General features: G+C 29.7%; 1 protein-coding gene across 13 annotated transcripts; it reads right to left on the reverse strand.

Moving 5' to 3' along the window:
- Positions 1–92: 92 nt before the first annotated feature.
- LOC132909373 (cleavage and polyadenylation specificity factor subunit 6) lies at positions 93–20,237 on the reverse strand. 13 transcript variants are annotated; one of them, XM_060964271.1, is made up of 12 exons: positions 20,062–20,235; positions 18,584–18,808; positions 18,242–18,469; positions 17,138–17,437; positions 15,855–15,899; positions 15,028–15,154; positions 14,637–14,750; positions 13,861–14,153; positions 13,415–13,712; positions 12,998–13,262; positions 8,641–8,721; positions 5,864–7,833 (listed from the first exon to the last, which is right to left on the reverse strand). In XM_060964271.1, the coding sequence occupies exons 1-12, from the start codon at positions 20,116–20,118 to the stop codon at positions 7,665–7,667; spliced, it is 2,202 nt and encodes a 733-aa protein (XP_060820254.1). In that variant the 5' UTR covers positions 20,119–20,235; the 3' UTR covers positions 5,864–7,664. The 13 variants fall into 13 exon arrangements, with proteins under 13 accessions (XP_060820232.1, XP_060820254.1, XP_060820181.1 ...); XM_060964198.1 differs by having other exon boundaries at positions 5,864–7,812; positions 17,138–17,620; XM_060964179.1 differs by having other exon boundaries at positions 17,138–17,620; positions 20,062–20,233.
- Between the last annotated feature and the right edge of the window lie 1,784 nt (positions 20,238–22,021).

Here is a 22,021-nt window from a genome sequence, read left to right on the forward strand (position 1 = left end):
CATTATGATACAAGTTCGATAGTGATTTATAATTCTTAGTGTGTGCAAAATATAATGTAATGAATCTAATGCAAAAATCATAAATATTTTGCTTTCTTGATATTTGTATAGAATATAAAATATGAATTATATTTATTTTATTTATCATGATAAGAATTAATTTCGTGTAAAATTATTTATATGTAAATAACTTCTACGCGCGCGCACACACAATGTTATCGATTTACATATAACAATAGATTACTACATGTTGCGTAAAATTTCGCTATGTATGTATGTATGTATATAACTCTCTTGCGTTTTCTTTTTGTAATATAAATAACTCAATAATTGCCATAATTGCATTCTATGCAATTAATTCTAATTGACGAATAATTATTACTTTTTTCAAAAGCATCTTATACAAAGGATTCGATTTTGAAAGCGCATAAGGGAACGATATTAAATTTTTTCGTCAACTATTTCTACAAACTCCGAATTGGAAAATCGAAAAATTTGCTTAATTTGGTAAAGGCACAAGTGACTAGAATTTGTAAAATTTGTATCTGAATAATACAAAAGTGAAAAATTTACCGATATGTAACGAAGTACACAAAAATTTCGATCTTATTAAATCGTACAATATTTCTTTATACAAATTATGACCATCATCAACGTAAAACGATGCTCAAATTTCAATTTGTTACCTGTTGTTCTTTTTATTTCGAATTCTTGAATATCAATTTTATATAGATGAAATTTGAACATCCGCAAAATTGATAATTTCGAGGACTCTAGTAGAAACCAGCATGTTAATTAATTAACTAAGAACAACAAACAAATATGTAAAATCATAAATTTTCTTTCATTTAAATTTTAAGAAAATTTTTTTCATCTTGAATCGTTAACATGTTAGTGACTTGAATTCTCGAATTTAGCTTCGATTCTTGTAGAACTAATTATTCCTGCTTACACAATTAAAGCAATTAACTACTTGATACGCTCTCAGAAAAACCAGGGTAACATATAAACGTCTGAACAAAATTTTAGCTCGTATATCGACTGGAAGTATACGTATATATGTATATATAAATGTAGACTATTGATAAACGTACAAAAACAAACGTGATCCATGGGAGGTATCGATTTTTAAAGCTGTATTCTGTGATATTATACACTTACCCATTAACTCCATACACATTTCTCCAGGCAATCTCTATTTTCGACTTAGTAAAATATTAACAGGTTTAAATAGTACGTTATACAACAAAATAAATAAATAAATAATGAATATATATATATATATACATATATATATGTGTATATATATGTATGTATGCGTAAAGAAGAAATCGTAACGAGCAATTGTGCAAGGGCGCCATGCATGGCATACTCGGAAAGTAGACCCTTTTAAACCCCTACGTTCACTAAAAATCCGCATCATTATATGCTGTTACCGAATTTGAATAAATTATAATTAATAAGCCGCTTATTTCTATCACTTATTTTCTGTTATCTTTTTCTATTACCTTTCAGGAACAAATGCTTTAAAACTATATAATATTAACACAGAACGTTTTTGTTCATTTTTAAGATTTTAATTTTGTACTAATAAGAAAATTATTAGAATACTAAATATTTGATTTTGTAAAATTTTACGATATTCTGTGCATATTTTAACGTTTCTTAAACGTTTTTGCGAGATCACAGAAGAAAATTCGTAGTGTATATATATATATATATATATCTAATGCCTGTGTTGTTTGTATTTTTCTAAGTATTTTAAAACATTTATAAATCTTGATAATATAACAAAAATTTCATTGATATTATAGAAAGATCTATTATTAATTTATTGACTTCTTTAAGATTTCATTGTATTGAAAAGAGTTGTAACTTTTGATATAGTTTAAATATGTATTATATATATACATATATTTTTCTTTTAACATCAATTTATCTCTTTGAGAATTTTCTAGTTTCTCTTGACAATTGATCATAAATTCACAATTATATGTTTGTATATTAAATTAACATTAATCTTTTTCATGTTTTAGATTTATAATTCTGAATGATTAAAAAAAACTATACTAATATCATGAATTGTAAAATATTGAGAATTCTATGCATTTCATTGCATGATTCTAAATATGTCATTATAATACTTACTTACAAAAGTTGTCATTAGATTTATAGTGCTCTCACAACATTACAAAAGATTTTCGTCGGTTTCGTTAAGACCACTAAATATTAACAATCATTTGTGTAGATTCACAGAAATGTGATTCTTTTAGCTTTTATAAAATTTTCTTGATAATAATCGCATTATTTGATATCGTCACGTAGAACTGTAATAGTTCTGTATAATAATACTATTCAGTACAAAGCGCTTTGCGTTTCAAAAAATTGAAACTATCCTTTTTCACGTGTTATCGTATGATTGTTTATATAAGTCCTATAATTCACAGCGTCACTTGACCGAGACCTCTATTAACAAAATATGATCTCTATAAATAGAATGTCGTTAAATATAAATCATTAAAAAATAAAGCTACAGATAAAAATATCTCACAACTCTTTGTACTCTTGATAAGAAACAAATATAGAACTATTCATTTAAAACGCAACTACCACCAAACTATGAAATAGTTTCAGCGTTGATTACCGTAAGTTAGACGATAAAATTGAAAAGAAAAAAAAAAAATTAAAAATAAGATTAACTAATCGTCAGTATATTTTAATTTTCTGTAAACAATCGTTAACTTTCTTTGAAACAATATCTCTTTCACATTAAAAAGAAAATAAGACAAAATTAAGAAATGACAAATATCTTAAAAACACCAATATTTTGTCAACTTAAAATTGCGCTTTAAATGGACAATTCTTATTATTAGTACACAAAAAAATACTTGTCGCATATTTGTAATGTAAGAATGCAATGCAGACTTTTTTCTTTTTCAATTTTAAATGACAGGAAAAGTAATATTATAATTACTCCGATTATTTAGATGCCTCAATGAAATTATTGGAACCTGCACTGAACTGAAGATAAAAATTTCTTTTTAATCCTGATAAGTTAAAGTATTGTGTTCTTAATTAATTTTTCGGAAAATCACCGTTTAAACATAACATAGGAATCGAAGGCGAAATGACTGAGATATAGTAAAATATCTTTCTGGTTGATGAATCGCAGTAAAAAGATCTATACATAAAGAAAGCCGCACACAGTGCTAACAAGTCCAGAAGATGCAGGCTTTTGTTGCAATGTGTGTACAGCTCAATGATTCTCATAAGAACCACAATTTATACATTTTACTTTCTAAGAACTATACTTATAGTCGAATTGTCTATACTGTTTGTAAATTAATGTAGTCATTGCATTCGGATTTTTAGACTGATTGTTGCAAAAATATTGAATTTTAAGTTATAAAGATAAGTAGGAGTGAAAAAAGCATTTTACATTAATCCTTTGCAATTCTTTACTTTAATAGTAAGTACTATTTATTCTCCAATTATGTTGAGCGATATACTTGTTTCATTTTACCAAATTATCCTACAAAAATAAATTGTATTTCCAGTATCAAATAATGAAATATGTTATGTAAATCACTTTTACAAGAATTAAACTAATGATAAAAACAATTCTATTTCAATCTCATAGAAAATGTGTTTGACAAATTATAATTCATAGATATAACAATAATGAAAACTGATATAAAATAAATTAACTTAAATTGGAAACATTGAATCACAAAGGATCAAAGCATGAATAAACTCAAACAATTGGACTATGAGTTGGTCGTACTCCATCCAGCAGTGTCTCTTATTTCTAGCTGCATGGTCGAGTTAACTATTATATGGTTACTTCAAAATGGCACATCGAAACATAATCATTCACGAGACACGTATGTATATATGTATGTGATCATGCAAACTGGTCTCGTGTATTACAACATAAAAATTTATTGGGATTTTCCTTCTTTTTTGTTGCTGAGAATTTAACTATCTGGTATTGTGCTCTGTGAGAGTCCATCATCCGTTTCCTGGTACTTGTTAAAAGGTACCAAATGCTCAGCCCTTTGCGGTCTTCTTCCCTTTTCATTCTCTCTAAAACATGACGCTTTTGGTTAAAAATTTATACCAAGTGAATGAACTAAAATTATACAGCTAAGCTTTCACAAGCATATAGAAATAATAATAATATATCGCTAATCGTTGCGCAACAAAACCATTTCATAAATATTAAAAATGTAATAAATTTTTATAATATACGAAATTATATTGTGTGTGTGTGTGTGTGTGTGTGTGTGTGTGTGTGTAATTTTAATTATATATATATAAAAATATATATATATAATTAATTTCATTTTATCTTATATAATAATCTGTTAAACATGAAAGAAGACCGTCGAGGGTTCTGCTAAAGTAACGAATGATTATGCGATACATGATAAAAATTAATATATACATACAATGTTGTCTCACAGAGCTATCATTAAGTGTATCATCATTCATAATGATCCCTGATAAAAAATCCATTCGAAAGGAGAACCACCCTCGCTGTCTTTGCTTACTTTTGATACTTTTCCCTCTCTTAAAGAGGACGAATGTATAGTGTTCAATTTAGTTGTAATTTCTTTCGAGCTGCTCTCAACTCTTTCATGCGTAATTCAGTGCTTGTAGTATATGACTTTTACAACTTCGTAGTTTAGTTTACATCTAACTGTAGCGATCGAATAACATATTACTTAAAAAATAATACATATAACGTGTGACTAAAAAATAAATTATAAGATGATATATTCTCCTTTCAGATCGGAAGATGCATAAAAAATGAAGATTAAATATACAAGGAGGAGGGACGTTAAGTCTTAAGAACATCATGCTTGAGCATAGAAAAATACAGTAGTACCGATCCTTCTAAAACATGAAAGAGTTTCTGCTACTGCATACGAATACTAACTTTTCTAGTTTCTAATCCTCGTACAATCAAGAATTGAAATCATCATAATATATTACTGGATTTAAAATACATATTTTTAAAATATGTAACATTTGTCGAACGCAATATTATATTTATGATATTTTTATGTACATTAAATTGTACATTCGAGTGCCTAAGAGGTGAACATAATTCTTCATAGAACTCTTAATTACATAAACCTTAATTATACGAGGATTAATTGTACGCTCTAAGAGCGTACACAGGAGAGAAATTCTTTTCTTCAAATAATACACAGGACCTTTTTGACAATTCAAACAAAGTCGTTCCATGAACGTGTTACGCTTTCACAATATACTATGTATCGTTATAAATAATTTTCTATGCCGTTTCAACTAAACAGTGAAAAATAAGATGGCACTATTACATAAAATTAATTTACCAAAATCACCCAAGTCGATGATCTTAGAATATCTATATTTATTTACAACTAACAAACAAAATTATGATCATATCAGGATAATAATCTTTATTATTTTTAGATGAACAGATTTGGGTAGTTTTGATAAATTAGTTTTCAAACACTCAACTATCAGAGAGTAAATATAAAATTCTGACATTGATTCTTCCAATTTCATGGATGAGACTAGTATGTCATAGAACATAATGGGGAACATAATCATTGCTTTACATGTAAAATATCGTGTTCCACTCCTGTTATCATACACTTTCGATCCCTAATCGATCGTTGTTATGAACATCAGAAATTGTACAGAGATAAATTAATTAAAGGTGAGATCGAAAGTGTTTAAATCGGATGCCGTGTATGCGTCTTTCGATTGGTTCTACCTTTCGATTAATAAATGGAATAATGCAATAGCACAAAAACAAAAATAACATATTTATCAGGAAGATTGTGTGTGCTGATGAATAAAGTAAAGACATGTTTATCACGTATATTTTTTTTGAAAGCGTATATATATATTATAGTTAAGATACAATCTTGCATCGTCGCGGAGATAGAAGACCGATGACGAGAGTCCAGAGTGTGATCTTCATTCTTCCCCGAGGCAACCAGCGAACACAACACCGTTCGCCAATAGGTGCGGCGCAAGCCTCTTCTTCAGCTTCTCTGTAAACCGGAACTGAACACGACTCTTCGTGAAACATAACTGTCGTTGTGCTTTCGTCACCTTTTCCTTTTGTTAATTTGTTGTTGCTATTATCATTATTCTTTTTTTTTTTTTTTTTTTTTGTTCCTGAATAACACATACTCTCTCTCTCTTTCTCGCTCTTTCACTCTCACTACTTTTTTCTGAAAACTAAACAAATACTCTCTGCTTAAATGTTACATAGATATACATGTATATATGCATATGTGGTGTATGCGTTTTCGTTAGCTTCATTATCATTTTTTCTTGTTGTTTTTTTTATAATTAGTGTAATTATATTTAGTAATATGATAGTGTATGCTACGTAAAAAGAAAAAAGAAAAGAAAAAAAACAACACCATCGATGACTCAAAAAGAAACTGTATGTCAAATTCTACGATCAACCACCCATGCAACGTGTTGCTAAGAATCCCCTATGACAAAACCACCCGTAGTAATTTGGCTAAAATGCTTGCGATTCGAAACTCTGCCGAAAGTTTACACAGAGACTTGCAAATTATGTTATTAAAACACAATTGGGATTCGCCACTTTCTCGACCGAGATTCTCTATTTTTAGATGCTTCGTCACATACCGATAAATGTATCTAAACACATCTAAAAATAGATATTTATAATTTAATACAATCATAACATAGTCATTTAGTTGCAACTGATAAAAATTCTAGAGGTCATAGTTTCCTAAACGTGCAATAAACAGATACGTGTAGCATGTTACTAGGAAATACAAAATTCACGTTCTTAATTCCCTATAATTAGAATTTTATATGTTTATAAAAAAAGGAATTGTGATTGATCACAATCTTATACTTTAATATGAAACTTAAAAATTAATAATCATTCTACTAATAAGATACAATAGTACAACAATAAGTGAATGAAACAAAATTTTTTAAATATAGACTTCCAAGTTGTAAGTTAGAATATGAATGCATCAATATACGTGTACCCGGATATTTAAACATATGTGAATTAGATACTCCTAATATACAGATAAACATGTACTAAAAATTACGTGGTAAAACATCCAGATACGTTTCATACACGTGTACACATAGATATTAAATACACATAAACTACAGACCTCTAGTACAGAGCTATTTGTCATGTAAAACAAATAACTGGAAGATGGTTATCTATACTTCTAATACAAAGATTACATCTGTTGTATTGAAAGGTGCTCTGAATTACCGATCATATATAATTGGAATCATGATAGATTTATCGAAAAATGTAATTAATTGGAAGGTCATTGTGTTTCTTTCATTTCGAAACCAATGGTTTCCCTGTTCAGCCGAGAAAGTGTTTAAATACTACTGGTATTCAGACAAAATACAGAAGATAAACATGTGCTCTCAGGAGATAAACGCGTACAAGTGTCCTCTTGGATCCGTTTCTCATCGACGCTTGCAAGAAAATGACCGGTAAGATCCAGCAAACACTGCATGTTAAGACGTGACCTCTTCTTCATTTTCTGGCCCTCCTGTATTTTTGTTCTCACTGTTTTCTCTGTTATTTCTGATTTTTTTGTAAACGAGAATTCTTCTTTATTCTCTCCGACACGTAATCGCCTTTAATGCCTTGAACGATGTGAAGAGTCTCCACGTTCGTCGCGACGATCTCTTTCTCGTTCTCGCTCCCGTTCACGCTCCGGTTCTCGTTCTCTCTCAGATGGTCTTCGGCTCGACTCTCGTTCTCGATCTCTGTCTCGTTCACGCTCTCTGTAGCGATCGTCATAATACCTACACAAGTACACGTCAGCCAATTATCTTACTTTACCGGTGTACACTATTAATTTGCTTTTTTTTTTAAATTCTTTTTATGCCTTCTTAAGATATATTTACATTAACTCATGGACTCTTTAATACGCTATGTATCTTTCTCTAATGTACCCTACCTCCTTCGTTCATGATAACTTTTTATTTTTTTTTTTTTTTTATTCGTTTCCTTGCTCTCTATTAACATTTTGATTTTTGCTATCAGGTTTTTACTTATTGCAAAGGCTTAAGAGAAAGGAAAAAAATTACCAAGCATTTAGAAGAGACAATTTACTGCATAAAAAAGTCTCTGATAACTTCAGGAACTAAACACATTACTCTAACAAGAAGTTTTAATAACAAAGAAAAACTAATATTTATCTAAATTTTCCAACAATTTGCAATAAATGATTTTGTAATCAGAAAGCAAAAGATTCACTGAATTCGTGCGATATTCTAATAGAATTATAACTTTTAATACCTTTTCTCATCATTATATGCATGTGAAGAAACAAAAGTGAGTTGAAACATTTTCTTTATACTTGTCTCTTATTTTTCTACTTCTTATATTTTTTGTATTCTCCCCCTTCTCTCTCCCACTTATTTACGAAATTTTTATTTGAATTCTAAAATATTCCTGTTTGTGAAATGATGGATAATGTAATCAATACGTGAATTCTGAATCAAACTCTTTAAGAATAACTCTAATCTGTTGTTTTGCATCTAACAAGATAATACTTTGTAATGAGATCTACATGCATTCACTTTAATGAAAAAAAAAGTGTAAATTACCTAGACGCCTTGGAAGACGAGACGGGAGCCGTCTCTGGCGGTTCTTCTTTTACTCTTGGCCTGGCTGACTGACGTGTCGTACTAATGGAAAATATGCATACTTCGTTATGACTTATACTGTTACCAGGCTTAATACGTTGCTTTAGTTAAAATAAGCTATGTTAAGAAATATATTCAATTTTCCTTTTTCAGTCTACTATAATTTAGCAACGATCACTTATTCGAGCAAAATTTATATTAAATTGTAAACTTACTCTACGATTTAATGCTTATATAAAAGACAACCATTTTTTAGCATTTTTCTATTGAAATATAGATTAAATTAAAAGATATGTCAATATGTTATTCGAAATAATTCTAACTACAGTTACCAGATATATGTAAGTGCATGTGTACAATACTACATATATTCAAAGAAGTTTTGAGATTCATTGTTAAACCTGTAACCATATTTGAATATTCAAAATGAAACAAGAATAACTGACTTCAAAACATGAAAAAATAGAAGATAATTTCTGCTAGGATATAACTGTGTTGCATAGATTTCATTTCTTTTTATGGTTTCAGGATTATGACTACTTTACTGTAGTAAAGTATTTGTAGATCTGTACATGTATCAACTTGATATTAGAATCAATGTTACAGTATTTCTCTGGATAAGTGTAGATCTTGTGTTAATATGTGTTAACATAATACATAAATTGAAGAAGCATTTACCATCTTAATATATAAATAGTAATTATACGTTTTAAGTATTTTTACATTATGTATATCAAGATATGTATATCAAGATATGAATATGCTAGATTAATAAATAAAGTTAAATTGTAATCATTCCTACTCATGTTTTATAAATAACTAAAGATAACAATATGTGGAAACTGACTATTTAATTCATGAACTGTTAATCTTATGAATTGTTAGGATTAATAACTGCAATAATTCTATCGCTAGATAAAGCTCAGTAATTTTTTAAAATACCAATAGATGCAGTTCATAAATTAAATATTTAATTCTCTATCACATCTTAAATATACTTGGCAAAACTTTCATTTACAATATCTCTATAAATCATATTGAAGTGTTTTGAATAGAAAACAATATCTACAAAAAAGATATGCACATTCTTTTACATACTTTTTCCAATGGCGACTTTGGAAATAAAGATTACAACTACACAGGAGGAACAAGAGGGAACAATTGTATTGAATGTTCTGTATGACTTATCTCAAGGAAGAAGCTAACATCTGTTTACATTCCAAAATTGTCAGTTGTATATTAGGAAAGCTATTGTTACACAGCTTCAACCTTTATCTTTTTATTGATGTAAATTAATAAGATTCAGACTCTAAGTGTATCCACGCACACACTTCAAATATCATGTGACAAGAATAACTTGCAGAAGTATCATTGATACTGAGTACAAAGTTCATTTCTTCCCTCGTATTTACAAAATTGAAATAAAAATGTAGATGCGAACATTCCTAAAATCTGTTCTAATATTTAATTAATGAACGGATGTTCGCCTTAATCTACAAATCTTTCAATCATTTCAATTATGAGTAAGTTTCGTTTATTGTTGGCTATTTCATCTTTGAAACTTTAGTCTCACTTACTACTGAATATTCCAAAAACAATAAACAAATAGATTAATAAAATTACAATCTCGTCGTTTTAGTGCATGTTAAAGTTTTGAACAATTTACAATAAAATTTATAATTCGCAAATAGAATTGTTATTTCAATTGCACCATTTAAATTACATTACTATTATATATAAATGTTCCTAAAATATTATATTGTTTAAAAATTGAGATCGCAATGTTTTCAGTTTTTCTATTATAAAAAAATGCCCCTGTTACTTTCTAAAACCATAACTAATGAAAATCAATAGTGATTGCTTGTGGTTATTACTTATCGCTGATTGATAATATTAGGACGAAAAAAATTTTAAATGTCTGCTATTTTAAAACGAACATAAGGGTGCTTTTATGATTTTTTTTTTTTTTGTACTGTTTGATAAACAATCAATTTCTTCCTATGTTAACTAATATATACTGAGCATCTTTTTAATATAATTTGTATTTCTGCCAATGATTTAATAACATTTAAAAAAGTATGAAATAAATTTGTACTGTATTTAGTTGCTTCGAATATTTTAGGTTATAATTAAATACTGAAATCATAATAACGTATTATAATTTTTTATAAAGAACTGATTTATTAAAAGATGAATACGTTTATATTTTCATTATACTGTTTAGTGACTCTCGCTAATTAACTGAATGACAGTATCGCCAATAACAATATCCCTTGTGTGACATAATATCAATCGAAATTGATACCACTGAAATGGGATAAATGTATGTATATATAAATGTAAAACGAGAATTGGAAGGAGAATGTCATTTTCCGTGTGATGGCGGTATCGCTTTTGAGTTATCTAACGAGAAGATCATCTTATATTAGGACTTTATAATAATAATAACATTTACCATTATATAATCATATGCACAGCAAATTGAAGCTAACATAGGAATAATAACAGTCCTTGGAGTTCAATATTTATAATTTACCTGTCACTTTTACACTCAATAATAACGCAGAGCACCTAAATCAAGATACTTAATTGTATTAAGAATAATGTCCACTTTTAGCTTTCAAAGTGTCAAGCAACTATTATAATAATATAATATTTGTTTCTAATTAATGCTTTTAACAAATTTTATGTAGTAGATTAAAAAAGTAGACATAAACGAACAATCTGATACAATAATAAAAAAACATTTAATTGATACGTTAATTGTTATTTTTCACATTTTATGAATGTCTAAAATTTTGAAAAAAAAATTTCCTTATGATTAACATTTTTATCTCCAATATAATTAACAAAGATTAAAGATTAATAATATTTTGAATTCTTATAAATTAACCCTTCGCGGACTACCGTCGCATATATGCGTTCTGTGTAAGCCATCAATTTGACCGAGAAACTCATATACGCGTTCAGCGAAGACAACTGATAGAACCAAAGGACTCATATGTGTGTCACATTTTATTTATCCTGTGGAGAATCTGTGCATGTGCATAGATCTCGAATTTGACATCTATGAACGAAAAGCGCGTCTAAGCAGAAATGAACGCTGGCAATATTAAATGACTATCGCGGCAACAGCTCGGCCCTACGGTACGGTTGACTTCGAACCGTTCCATCCCCAAAGGGTTAAATTTTAACTGATAGCAGAGAAAATTTAAAAGTACTTTCATTTAAATAGCTTTTTATTTAATATTTAGTAATTGTTAAAAAAGATATCATACTAAAATATATAAATATTCAAGATCTGAAATGCCCAATAACAATTAATGTATCAAAGTAACGTTAATTTTATTTAACCCTGTTGCTGTCAATGATATGAGCAAATATTTTTGCTCGATTATAGTTAATATCCTTTCAATAACTAACTCAGTCGCAATTATTCTACATAATAATTACAACAGATTCTTTTTGTTCAATTGTAGGCATCCATTTGTAAAATATAGATGTTGTAGAATTATAACACATAGATCTGAGATTACATTACAGCAAAAGGGTTAAGTTCACTTTTTATCATTAATAAAATCTACTATATTTGAGTCTTATAAATTATTGTTATATGACCATGTAAAATTATCTATGGTCTTTGTCTGTACTTACGAATGTTTTCAGAATAATTAATTAATACAGACAATACGGAAATATTAAGAAATGTTACAAGTAATTATTACTATTTAATGACAGTTAAATTTGTCCCAATGAAATACGTTAGTATTTAAATAGACACACATTATTAATTATTTTACAATTGAACACATTATAAATCAACGCGTTCTCTTCTAAACATCATTAATACCAGTTACAATTCATTTAATTTACTTGCACTTTTATCAAATTTCATACTACTTAATGTTATTTTAAATAAGTATTCAAATCGAACGTTTCGGATGAACTCCGCATACAATATTCTGTATAGTATGATTGAAAATGTTTGCAAAATATATAATACAATAAATGGGACTTATATTACTTAGATCAATATCGTTGCTATAATGCTATATCTATTTGCGAAGAAAATTGCATGATATATTTTAATAAACTGTATATAGCTATATACGATCTGTTACAATGTAAACGTCGGATTATTTTATATAAATATGGTCTTATCGTACTCATTTTCTTTTTCTAAATCACACGCATACGTGACTATTATTACGAGGGCTATCAGTTATAAGTTGTGACTGTCAGTTAATTTTTGACTGAATTGAATAAGAAGGTACATCCAGTAGTGACAGTTAAAATAATTATGAGATGTTGAGCTTACCTTTCTTCTCTGCTTCGCTCTCTATATTCGCGATCTCTTTCACGTTCACGATCCCTCTCCCTGCTTCGTGATCTCTCCCGTGGATATGGTTCACTGTAATAACGTTCTCTGTCACGATCACGATCCCTTTCCCTTTCACGATCGCGTTCCCTGTCACGTTCTCTATCTCTATCTCTACTTCTTTCTCTGTATTCCCTGTCACGGCTCCTTGATCGCTCACGTCTTCTTCTGTGACTGCGTTCCCTGTCTCGCGAACGTGATCGTTCTGAAATAATTCATTAAATCTAGATTAACTAATACAATAATCTCAATTTCGATAGAATCATAGGAGATATGAAAGCCATTGCAAGTGATTAAAACATTTATTAAACATATATCTATTTTTATTGGTCTAAATGTAAGAAATAAAATACTTACCCCTACGTGCGGATCCATAACTCTTGGTTTCCACGCCACGCAAGGTGTCTTGAAGAGAACTGATTAAAATTTTACATCTATCATCTGCAGCAACCTTGGATTGTTTTATCAGAGAGATGGCTGTAACCAAGGTTTCTATAGCGCTTGCATATTCCCCTGCTGCAGCATCAGATACTGCTCGAGCAATAGCAGAAGAAGAAACAGTTCTATTTCTACCCATGATTTCTTCAAATTCTTGTTCTGTAAGGGGAGGGGGACCTTCTGGACGATGATCAGGTCCTGGTGCACCATAAGGTGGCTGTAAGATATATAATTCATCTTCATATTCTTAAGATTTTAATAAAACAGTAATATTATGAAACGTAATAGTGAAGCCACTAAATAATATCAGAAATATAATATAAGATATTAGTACAATGGATAATATAAAATAGAATACCATATACCTGTGCTGCAGGTGGTCCATAACCATGAGGTGGCACATGTGGTGGTCCATGTGGTTGACCGTGTGGTGGACCATGAGGTGGACCATGAGGTGGACCATGAGGTGGACCATGTGGTGGTCCATGGGGTGGACCAGGAGGACCTGGTGGATGTTGTCCTGGATGTTGATGAGGTGGTCCTTGTGGGAAAAATGCTGGATTCACATGTGGTGCAGGTCCTCCTGGGGGTCCTTGTGGTGGTCCTTGAGGTGGGCCACCATGACCAGGTGGCGGACCTCCTGGACCTGGTAACATTCCTGATCAATATCTTTGTTAGCTTGCAACACTGTATAGCAAGCTTATAAATTTTTTCATTACACAAAACAATTTTTATTGTATGATTGATTTGATAAAGTATGTTTTTTGCTTTAGAATATGCTTGCACAATGTTGTAAGATTATGACAAATTATTATAGACTAAAAGTTTCCATCTTTCTTTATATATTCTAATGGCTAATTTTTACTCTTTTAAGTATATTTATTCGAATTGAACTATTTCTTTCCTATATTATAATTACTTATTTTTTTAGTATTATTTGAAAATACTTTCAATTATATACTTTATGTTCATTGAAATTGTGGCAACAACAAAAATTGAATTGTTGTTTATGTTACTTTTGTCTGAAACACCTTGTACCTTCATACTCCTAAGCATAAAATTTCCCTCAATATCATGCATTATTATAAGAAAAATTAATAGCGATGTTGTTAATATTCAATGAACGTCCTAAATTTCTCACCACCCATAGAACCTGGAGGAGGTCCTCTCTGTGGTGGGCCTTGACCAGGTTGCGGGCCTTGCATATGTTGATGTTGAGGGAAACCTGGTGGTCCCTGAGGCCCGTGATGCATTCCTATGCACATTGAATAATTACATCAGTGAACTTTATTCACAAAAACTTGATTATATAATGCTTTGTTATTGGAAGTGATTTATTGCTAAAGTTCTTTATGTCCTGTTTTGTATAATAATTTTGATAATTTTCATAATCTACTCTATCATGCAGACTATAAGCTGTGGAAAAAGAAGAATTTTATCATAACGACACATGAAATGAAGGAAAGAACAGAGCGTGTGAGTCCAAGATGTTTCAGTATATGATCTATAATGAATTATGATATTTAACAAACCTGGTGGTCTATTCCATTCAGGACGCGGTTGAGCACCTCTTGGATCACCTGGAGGTCCACCAGGATGTCCAGGTGGACCACGTGGAGGTCCTTGACCAGGTGGACCAGGCGGACCACCATGAAATTGCTGAATGGAGACAAACGAAGATTCTATTTCAATCTACCATAATTAAATTAAAAATCATTCTCTATACTTGGAAAATAACAGCAAAAAATTAATTAATAATGAGATGCATCAATAACACGAGTTACTATCAAATACTATTATTAAACAATAATCAGAAAGTAATTAATAATAATGATAAAATATTAAAATATCAGAGCCAGTTATTGGTTTATCAAAAACTTTTCAATGTGCTGTATAAATTTAATTAACCACTAAATAGATTGAAACGAAATAATTTATTGATTTCTGAAAGAGCTTTTCATGTTATACATATCTCATCCATTGCTAATGTTGTAATTTTCAAAGAAATAAATTTTGCAGATTATATTTTTATATTACATTTTCTTTTAACACTTGAAGTTTATACAAAAAATTAATTAAATACAGCTTCATTCAAAAGAAAAATAATTGAATTAGCTAATATCAAAAGATAGCAGTTAGATGACTTTTTTATTAATATAATCCAAATCTTATTTTCCATATAAGTATAATTTAAAATATTTTAGAATTCTAAAAATAATAGAATTTCAATATAGTATTTATTAATTTCAATAGTGTTCGATCAGATTTTGTGTTTAAAAACAAATCAATACTGAAAAGTTTGAAGAATGGATAATTTTTACAACGTGAAAAGCAGGAAAAACGACTCATTGTATGTTACCTGTGGTATATGGTAACTGGCTTCTGAAAGGTCTCTAGTACAACTCTGTTTACGCGAAGCGTAAGACATGTAAGAGCAAAAAATATTCTTGTAATTTGTACCATAATTTATCGATTTATATAAAATATATCATAAAATTGTAAAAACCAAAAAATGATTGATTTTGACAAAAATTTCTAATTAATATATCAAGTATTATTATGTAAAAAAATTTAATAGGTGATTCTAAAAGCTAAAGTAAGACGAAAATCAAGAATTAAAAAATTGCGTTTTCGGCTTTGTCTTTTAGTTATTGACAATTAAAAATTAGTTGAAATATGTCAGCATGAGTGAAAATCTCTTTACACAAACAAAAGTAGGTCAACCTAAGCAGTGGGGTCTACAGGCATCCTCAAATTGAATAATACATGGGGAGTAGTTTACCTTGCACGAATTATAGAGAAGATTATATTTGAAGACGTAAACCGTTCTACGCAACATTTTGTAAGAAAAATCGTAGATTAAACATTACACCTGTCTATTTATTAAAATCCACAACAGCATATCGAAAGTCGCCTCATGAAACTTTCGAGTAGACAGTATTAATGTTTCCCCTATTTATTAATTATTTATGGAGGCAAAGGTTTAGGGAAAATATTAACGCTGTCACTCGAAAATTCCATGAGACGATTTGCGACATGCTGTTGTGGATTTTAATAAATAGACAGGTATAATGTTTAATCTACGATTTTTCTTACAAAATGTTGCATAGAACGGTTTACGTCTTCAAATATAATCTTCTTTATAATTCGTGCAAGGTAAACTATTCCCCATGTATTATTCAATTTGAGGATGCCTATAGACCCCACTGCTTAGGTTGACCTACTTTTGTTTGTATAAAGAGATTTTCGCTCATGCTGACATATTTCAACTAATTTTTAATTGTCAATAACTAAAAGACAAAGCCGAAAATGCAATTTTTTAATTCTTGATTTTCGTCTTACTTTAGCTTTAAGAATCACCCATTAAATTTTTTTACACCTGGAACCCAACACCCTATATAATACACAATTATATTAGACAATTACATATTACATTCTTATCTCCTTTCTTGTCTTTCTTAGTTACCTTCTATTTTAATGTTAAAAGCAAAATCCCACAACTAATATAAACACAAGTTTGCAATACAAATTAAGTTTTATAGATATAAAAAATCAATTCAGAAAAAGTATAATTATTAACAAAAGGACAAACTACATGCACACAATTACATTTAATAATTAAATAAAAGCTCTATTACATACCATTCCTGGAGGCCGATGTTGACCAGGACCTGGTCCTGGTGGTCCTTGTTGAGGTGGACCACCAGGTCCACTTGGACCTCTTGGTGGTCCAGGTGGACCATTAGGTCTTGGCCCATTCCAGGGCCCCTGCTGATAACCAGGAGGTGGTGGACCTTGGTTAGGATGCCCAGGTAAAGGATGGTGCGGTCCTGGTCCAGGACCCATCGGCGGACCATGCATACGCGGTGGACCTTGCTGGCCTGGTCCACCTGGACCTGGTGGACCCATCCCTGGAGGTGGCATTCTCTGTGGTCGTACACCCTGCGGAGGACCCATCATCATCCTAGGACCATGATTTTGTTGCGAATGTTGAGGGTGTTGGGGATGTTGTGGATGCTGTTGATGGGGTGGCATTGGTGACTGATGCTGATGTGGATTATGGGGACGTTGACTCTGACTCTGTTGAGGAGCCGGAGCTGGTCGTGTCTTACACTGAGACTCAAACTGAGAACATATACACAATTTCAAATGTACAAAATGTCAAGTTTTCATTTATTTAGTGGGAAGAGAAATAACGATTAAGCCATCAAGAAATTCATATTGTTTTCTTGAAAAGATGCAATACGGTACTAATGTGAAGGAAGAAATAAAAAAGATTTCTAAAGAGAAAGTTATTCTTTGGCATGCTTTCGAATATTTACAGCCAATGTTATAGACATGATCAATTAGTTGTAAATTATATGTGTTTTGATTGAAAGAAGTTATTTAAAGGACAACATTAATTTCTTGATAATATATCATATATGATGAAAATTGTATATGTGTAAAAGTGCAAAATTATTTACATTAAAAAAGTTAACTTTTTAAAAGATTCAACTATATTTAGTTTGAATGGAAACTATATTAATGTAAATTATATAAAAGTGAACAATCTGACATTTTTGCAAGTAAATTTTTTTAAAAGAAAAGAAGAAAACTACAGATTCAATCTTATATTTCATTTATACCTATCAGAGTAAAAACTCATGAAAAGAATCATATAACAAAAATAAATTTCTCACAGTACTAATTATTTCTTTCCCATAAATAGTTGCTTGTTCATAATGTCGATATATCTATACTTACTTGATTCAAAGCTTGTTTAGTAGGGAAAGTCACTACTGGATTTTGTCCATGCAATTCCTTTTTAGGTAATCTTTCCATGCATATCCTCATACTTTGTTCCGATCCCAAAGATATCACACAGAATCCCTTAGATTGTCCATTGGCTCGATTTTCAAAGAACTTTACTTCAACAAAATCTGATACACCAATACTTTGAACAGCATCAGTTATATCTTGATCACTTGTCCACTGCAATAAAAAATATTTCAATAAGTTTAAATTACTACAAAAATATTGACCTTCTCTCTAAGCTTTTAAAGTAAAGGCTAATTAATAAAAATGAATTAATATTCAATTATTTACCCAAGTCAAATTTCCAACATATAGTTGATGACGTCTCCCAATTTGGTTTGGCTGAATATTATTTCCAAGTTGATGATAAGGTGCGCTACCATTTGTCTCTTCATTTGGTGAGGTAGTATCACCAGCACCATCTCCACTATTTCCCGTAGAAACACCACCATTACCACCAGCAGGAGCAGCTATCACATCATCATACAAATCAACGCCATCACCAGCGAACTCATCCTAAAACAGATCATTAAAAATATATCATAAGCTGATTAATTACCATAAGAATTTAACATATTTACATCATGTGAACTGAATATTCTTATGAATTATATTGTAAAAATAATGTGCAGTTTCAGTAGACATGTAGTATATAAAATATAATGATATATAACAGTAATATATAGTATTTAATACATATTAATAATGAATTCAAAATACAATTTTTATGTTATCTACTTAAAGTTCCAAAAATAATATTGGAGAAAGCTTAAAAAATAATTAATACATTAATAAATATTTTAATTACTAACTACCTTCCAAATCTTTGATAAAGGATAATTTATAAATTGTATGTATGCTACTACTTCTTTTCACATATTTTTCTAACATTTTCTATTCCCATTGTATTGCATAAATATTTAACTATGAAGAAAAAAAAGAAAATAGTTCTAACTAAACATATTCCTTCAAGAACAAAAACATAATTTATAAAGTATTAAAATGAGTATTAAAGTTATTTTTATTAAAATTTCAATCATCTTACAGAATACAAATTATTTTACAAAAGCCAAAAAATAGTGTAATAGATAAAAGGTACAACAATTTTGTCTGGATAAGACGCTTCATTGACGCTCATTAAAACTGTACACACATACCTACAAAAAAAAATTCGCTTCCTGAATAAGCACTGATCGTTTCGGTGCAATTTCGGTTGGAATAAAAAAGAAAAAAAAAAAAACATCATATACAAATAAAGTGTTCAAACTTTAAAATAATATAAACGCTGTAAGAAAAAAATGGTGTCTCGCATGCAATAATGAAAACTTTAGTTAAAAACTAAACGAAGTGGAGGAATAAAATGCGCTACGAGACATTTGCCTTACCGCTAACACCATTTTGCTTTTCTTGCTGTGAATCTGTGTATTACACGTATTTGCTTTTTAAGTTTTTCCCCGATGCAATAGAACGTGCACGGGCCACGGTAATTATGTAACAGAATAGAGAAAATGTTTATCGTTCGTGATAATCGAATGCAACGTCTACTCGTCACGAATGAGATGTATGTTAAAATCGAAATCCCGGCTGAACGAGAATCGGACACCGCTTGTCGAGGCAATCGTTACCGTCTCTCCTCCATGACGCCGAACAACCCCGCTCTGCTATCGCATTTTTCTCACAGTTTCCAATGTTTTTTACTAAAGTAGCCAATTAACAACAACGCCTATAGGACAACTCGTTACTTATTAGCAATGATAAAAACGAATTACCTGCGCGAAATCTTGCTCGAGATCGTCGGCGTACAAATCAATGTCACCGTCCGCCATTTTACGTACACCGACGCTCACTGCATTTGACGAAGGCGCCAAGCCTAAAGAAATATGCTGTTCTAGGAGAAAACGTGTTAGCGAATTACGTTACGTTTTCGTGTTGAACGGATATGACGTCACAGCGCCATCTTTTCCCCTTCCGAGGTAACCGATAAATTCATTGGAAGTATACATATGTATGTATTATGTGTACGTAGTTTGCCTGAGTCGAGTAGGAGAGGTAAATAAAACCATGTGATCGAAATCTAGGGGAAAAGGTTCGAATTCATAATTCTGTGTATGTATATATATTTCTACAAAATTACCTTTCACAAATTGCAACATGTTATATATCATTCGATTAGTTTTAACGCATAGATTACAAAAATACAAAAATTATTTTATAGAAACTTATTTTTATTAAAATATTTCATAATATAAAAATAAAATATGTATATGTTATATGCATTTACCTATATTAACATTCAATATGTCTGCCACCGTTGAAAAATCGAATAGAATACAAAGATGATTCTCGTAAAATATTTTAATATCAATAACATTCCGCAAAATAATTTTGGTATTTCTATAATCTACGCGTTAAAACAAATCGATTGATTCTGATTGGTTTTTTCTGATCGGTGGTTTTGGTATAATTTTGATATGTTATAAACTGGAAAACTACATTTTTTACATTAACCTCCTGCCTCATGATTAGTTTTATAGCTGCAAATTATTATTATTGAAATATTTCATCGCAAAAATTAAATATTGAAAGTGAAGAATGATTTTTTTTTAGGAAATGAGAATCAAGTATTGGTTAAACGATATATTTACTTTATATAGAATCTTTCTTTGCTTAAAATATATAAGACACCATTTACTATACATTCTCTATAAAAATAGAAAAGGAAAATAGGAGTTGGAAATTTTCTACAATGATACGAAATAATTCATTAGCAAGTTGATAACAGTCAATAGTTGGAGATCACGTGATCAGTTAAATTTACCTCTTCTGACTCAAATTATTTGATAGCCTTCGTTCTTTTACTTTAAAAAAGGAAAATATACTGGAGTATGAAATAACGAAAAAATGCTACAATGACTGGAAAAGAATATTATTGGTCACTTTACCGATTTTCTTATTTCAAATTCATTAGAATCATGGTTAGAATGAATAGCTACTATGTATATGCTATCAGAAATGATAGCTACTCATCTCTAATACTACAACCAGAACACGAACATGGTTCTAGAATCAATTAGTTCGATTTAGTATTTTCTACTATTAGAGAGGAAATTTTCTCTGTGCTACTATGTATATTCCTTAAAACGCCATGCGTAATTTAAGATCTTTTTTATTTATACTCATTTTTGTATTACAAAATAAAACTACATTTGATTTATATTAGAATTTCAGTTTTTCAAACTTTATGTATATATATATTTAATGCCACAAATGCTTATATGAGAAATTAATTCTTTTTAATAATTATTAATATAAAATTGCATTTACATTTTGCTAAATTTCGATAAGTAAAAATTAATGGTTATAAAATTAGAATTATTATTAAAAACTCATAATTTTTTAATTACAAACCTTTAATATTTCACTAGATAATTTTAAAATCATGTCACTATCCATTTTTTCTATTATTTTACAAATTAAGATTTGAATATTTTAAATAAACATTTCATTCAAGAAATGCTTATCTTCATTTAATATTTACTATATTAAAACCCGTTATAAGTTCGTATTCGAAAAAAAATTATCTAGGAATTTTTCGATTTTTCAATCTTCATGTTTCGTGTTCTACTTTCAGTATTTTACAAATTGGAATTGTTTAAGAAAATATTTTTTTCTTTCAAAAATATATATAATATATAAATGAATATTTAAAAAAAATTTTGTGAAATATAT

The sequence above is a fragment of the Bombus pascuorum genome, chromosome 1 (assembly GCF_905332965.1).
Source record: "Bombus pascuorum chromosome 1, iyBomPasc1.1, whole genome shotgun sequence".
In the NCBI taxonomy this organism is placed as follows: Eukaryota; Metazoa; Arthropoda; class Insecta; order Hymenoptera; family Apidae; genus Bombus; species Bombus pascuorum.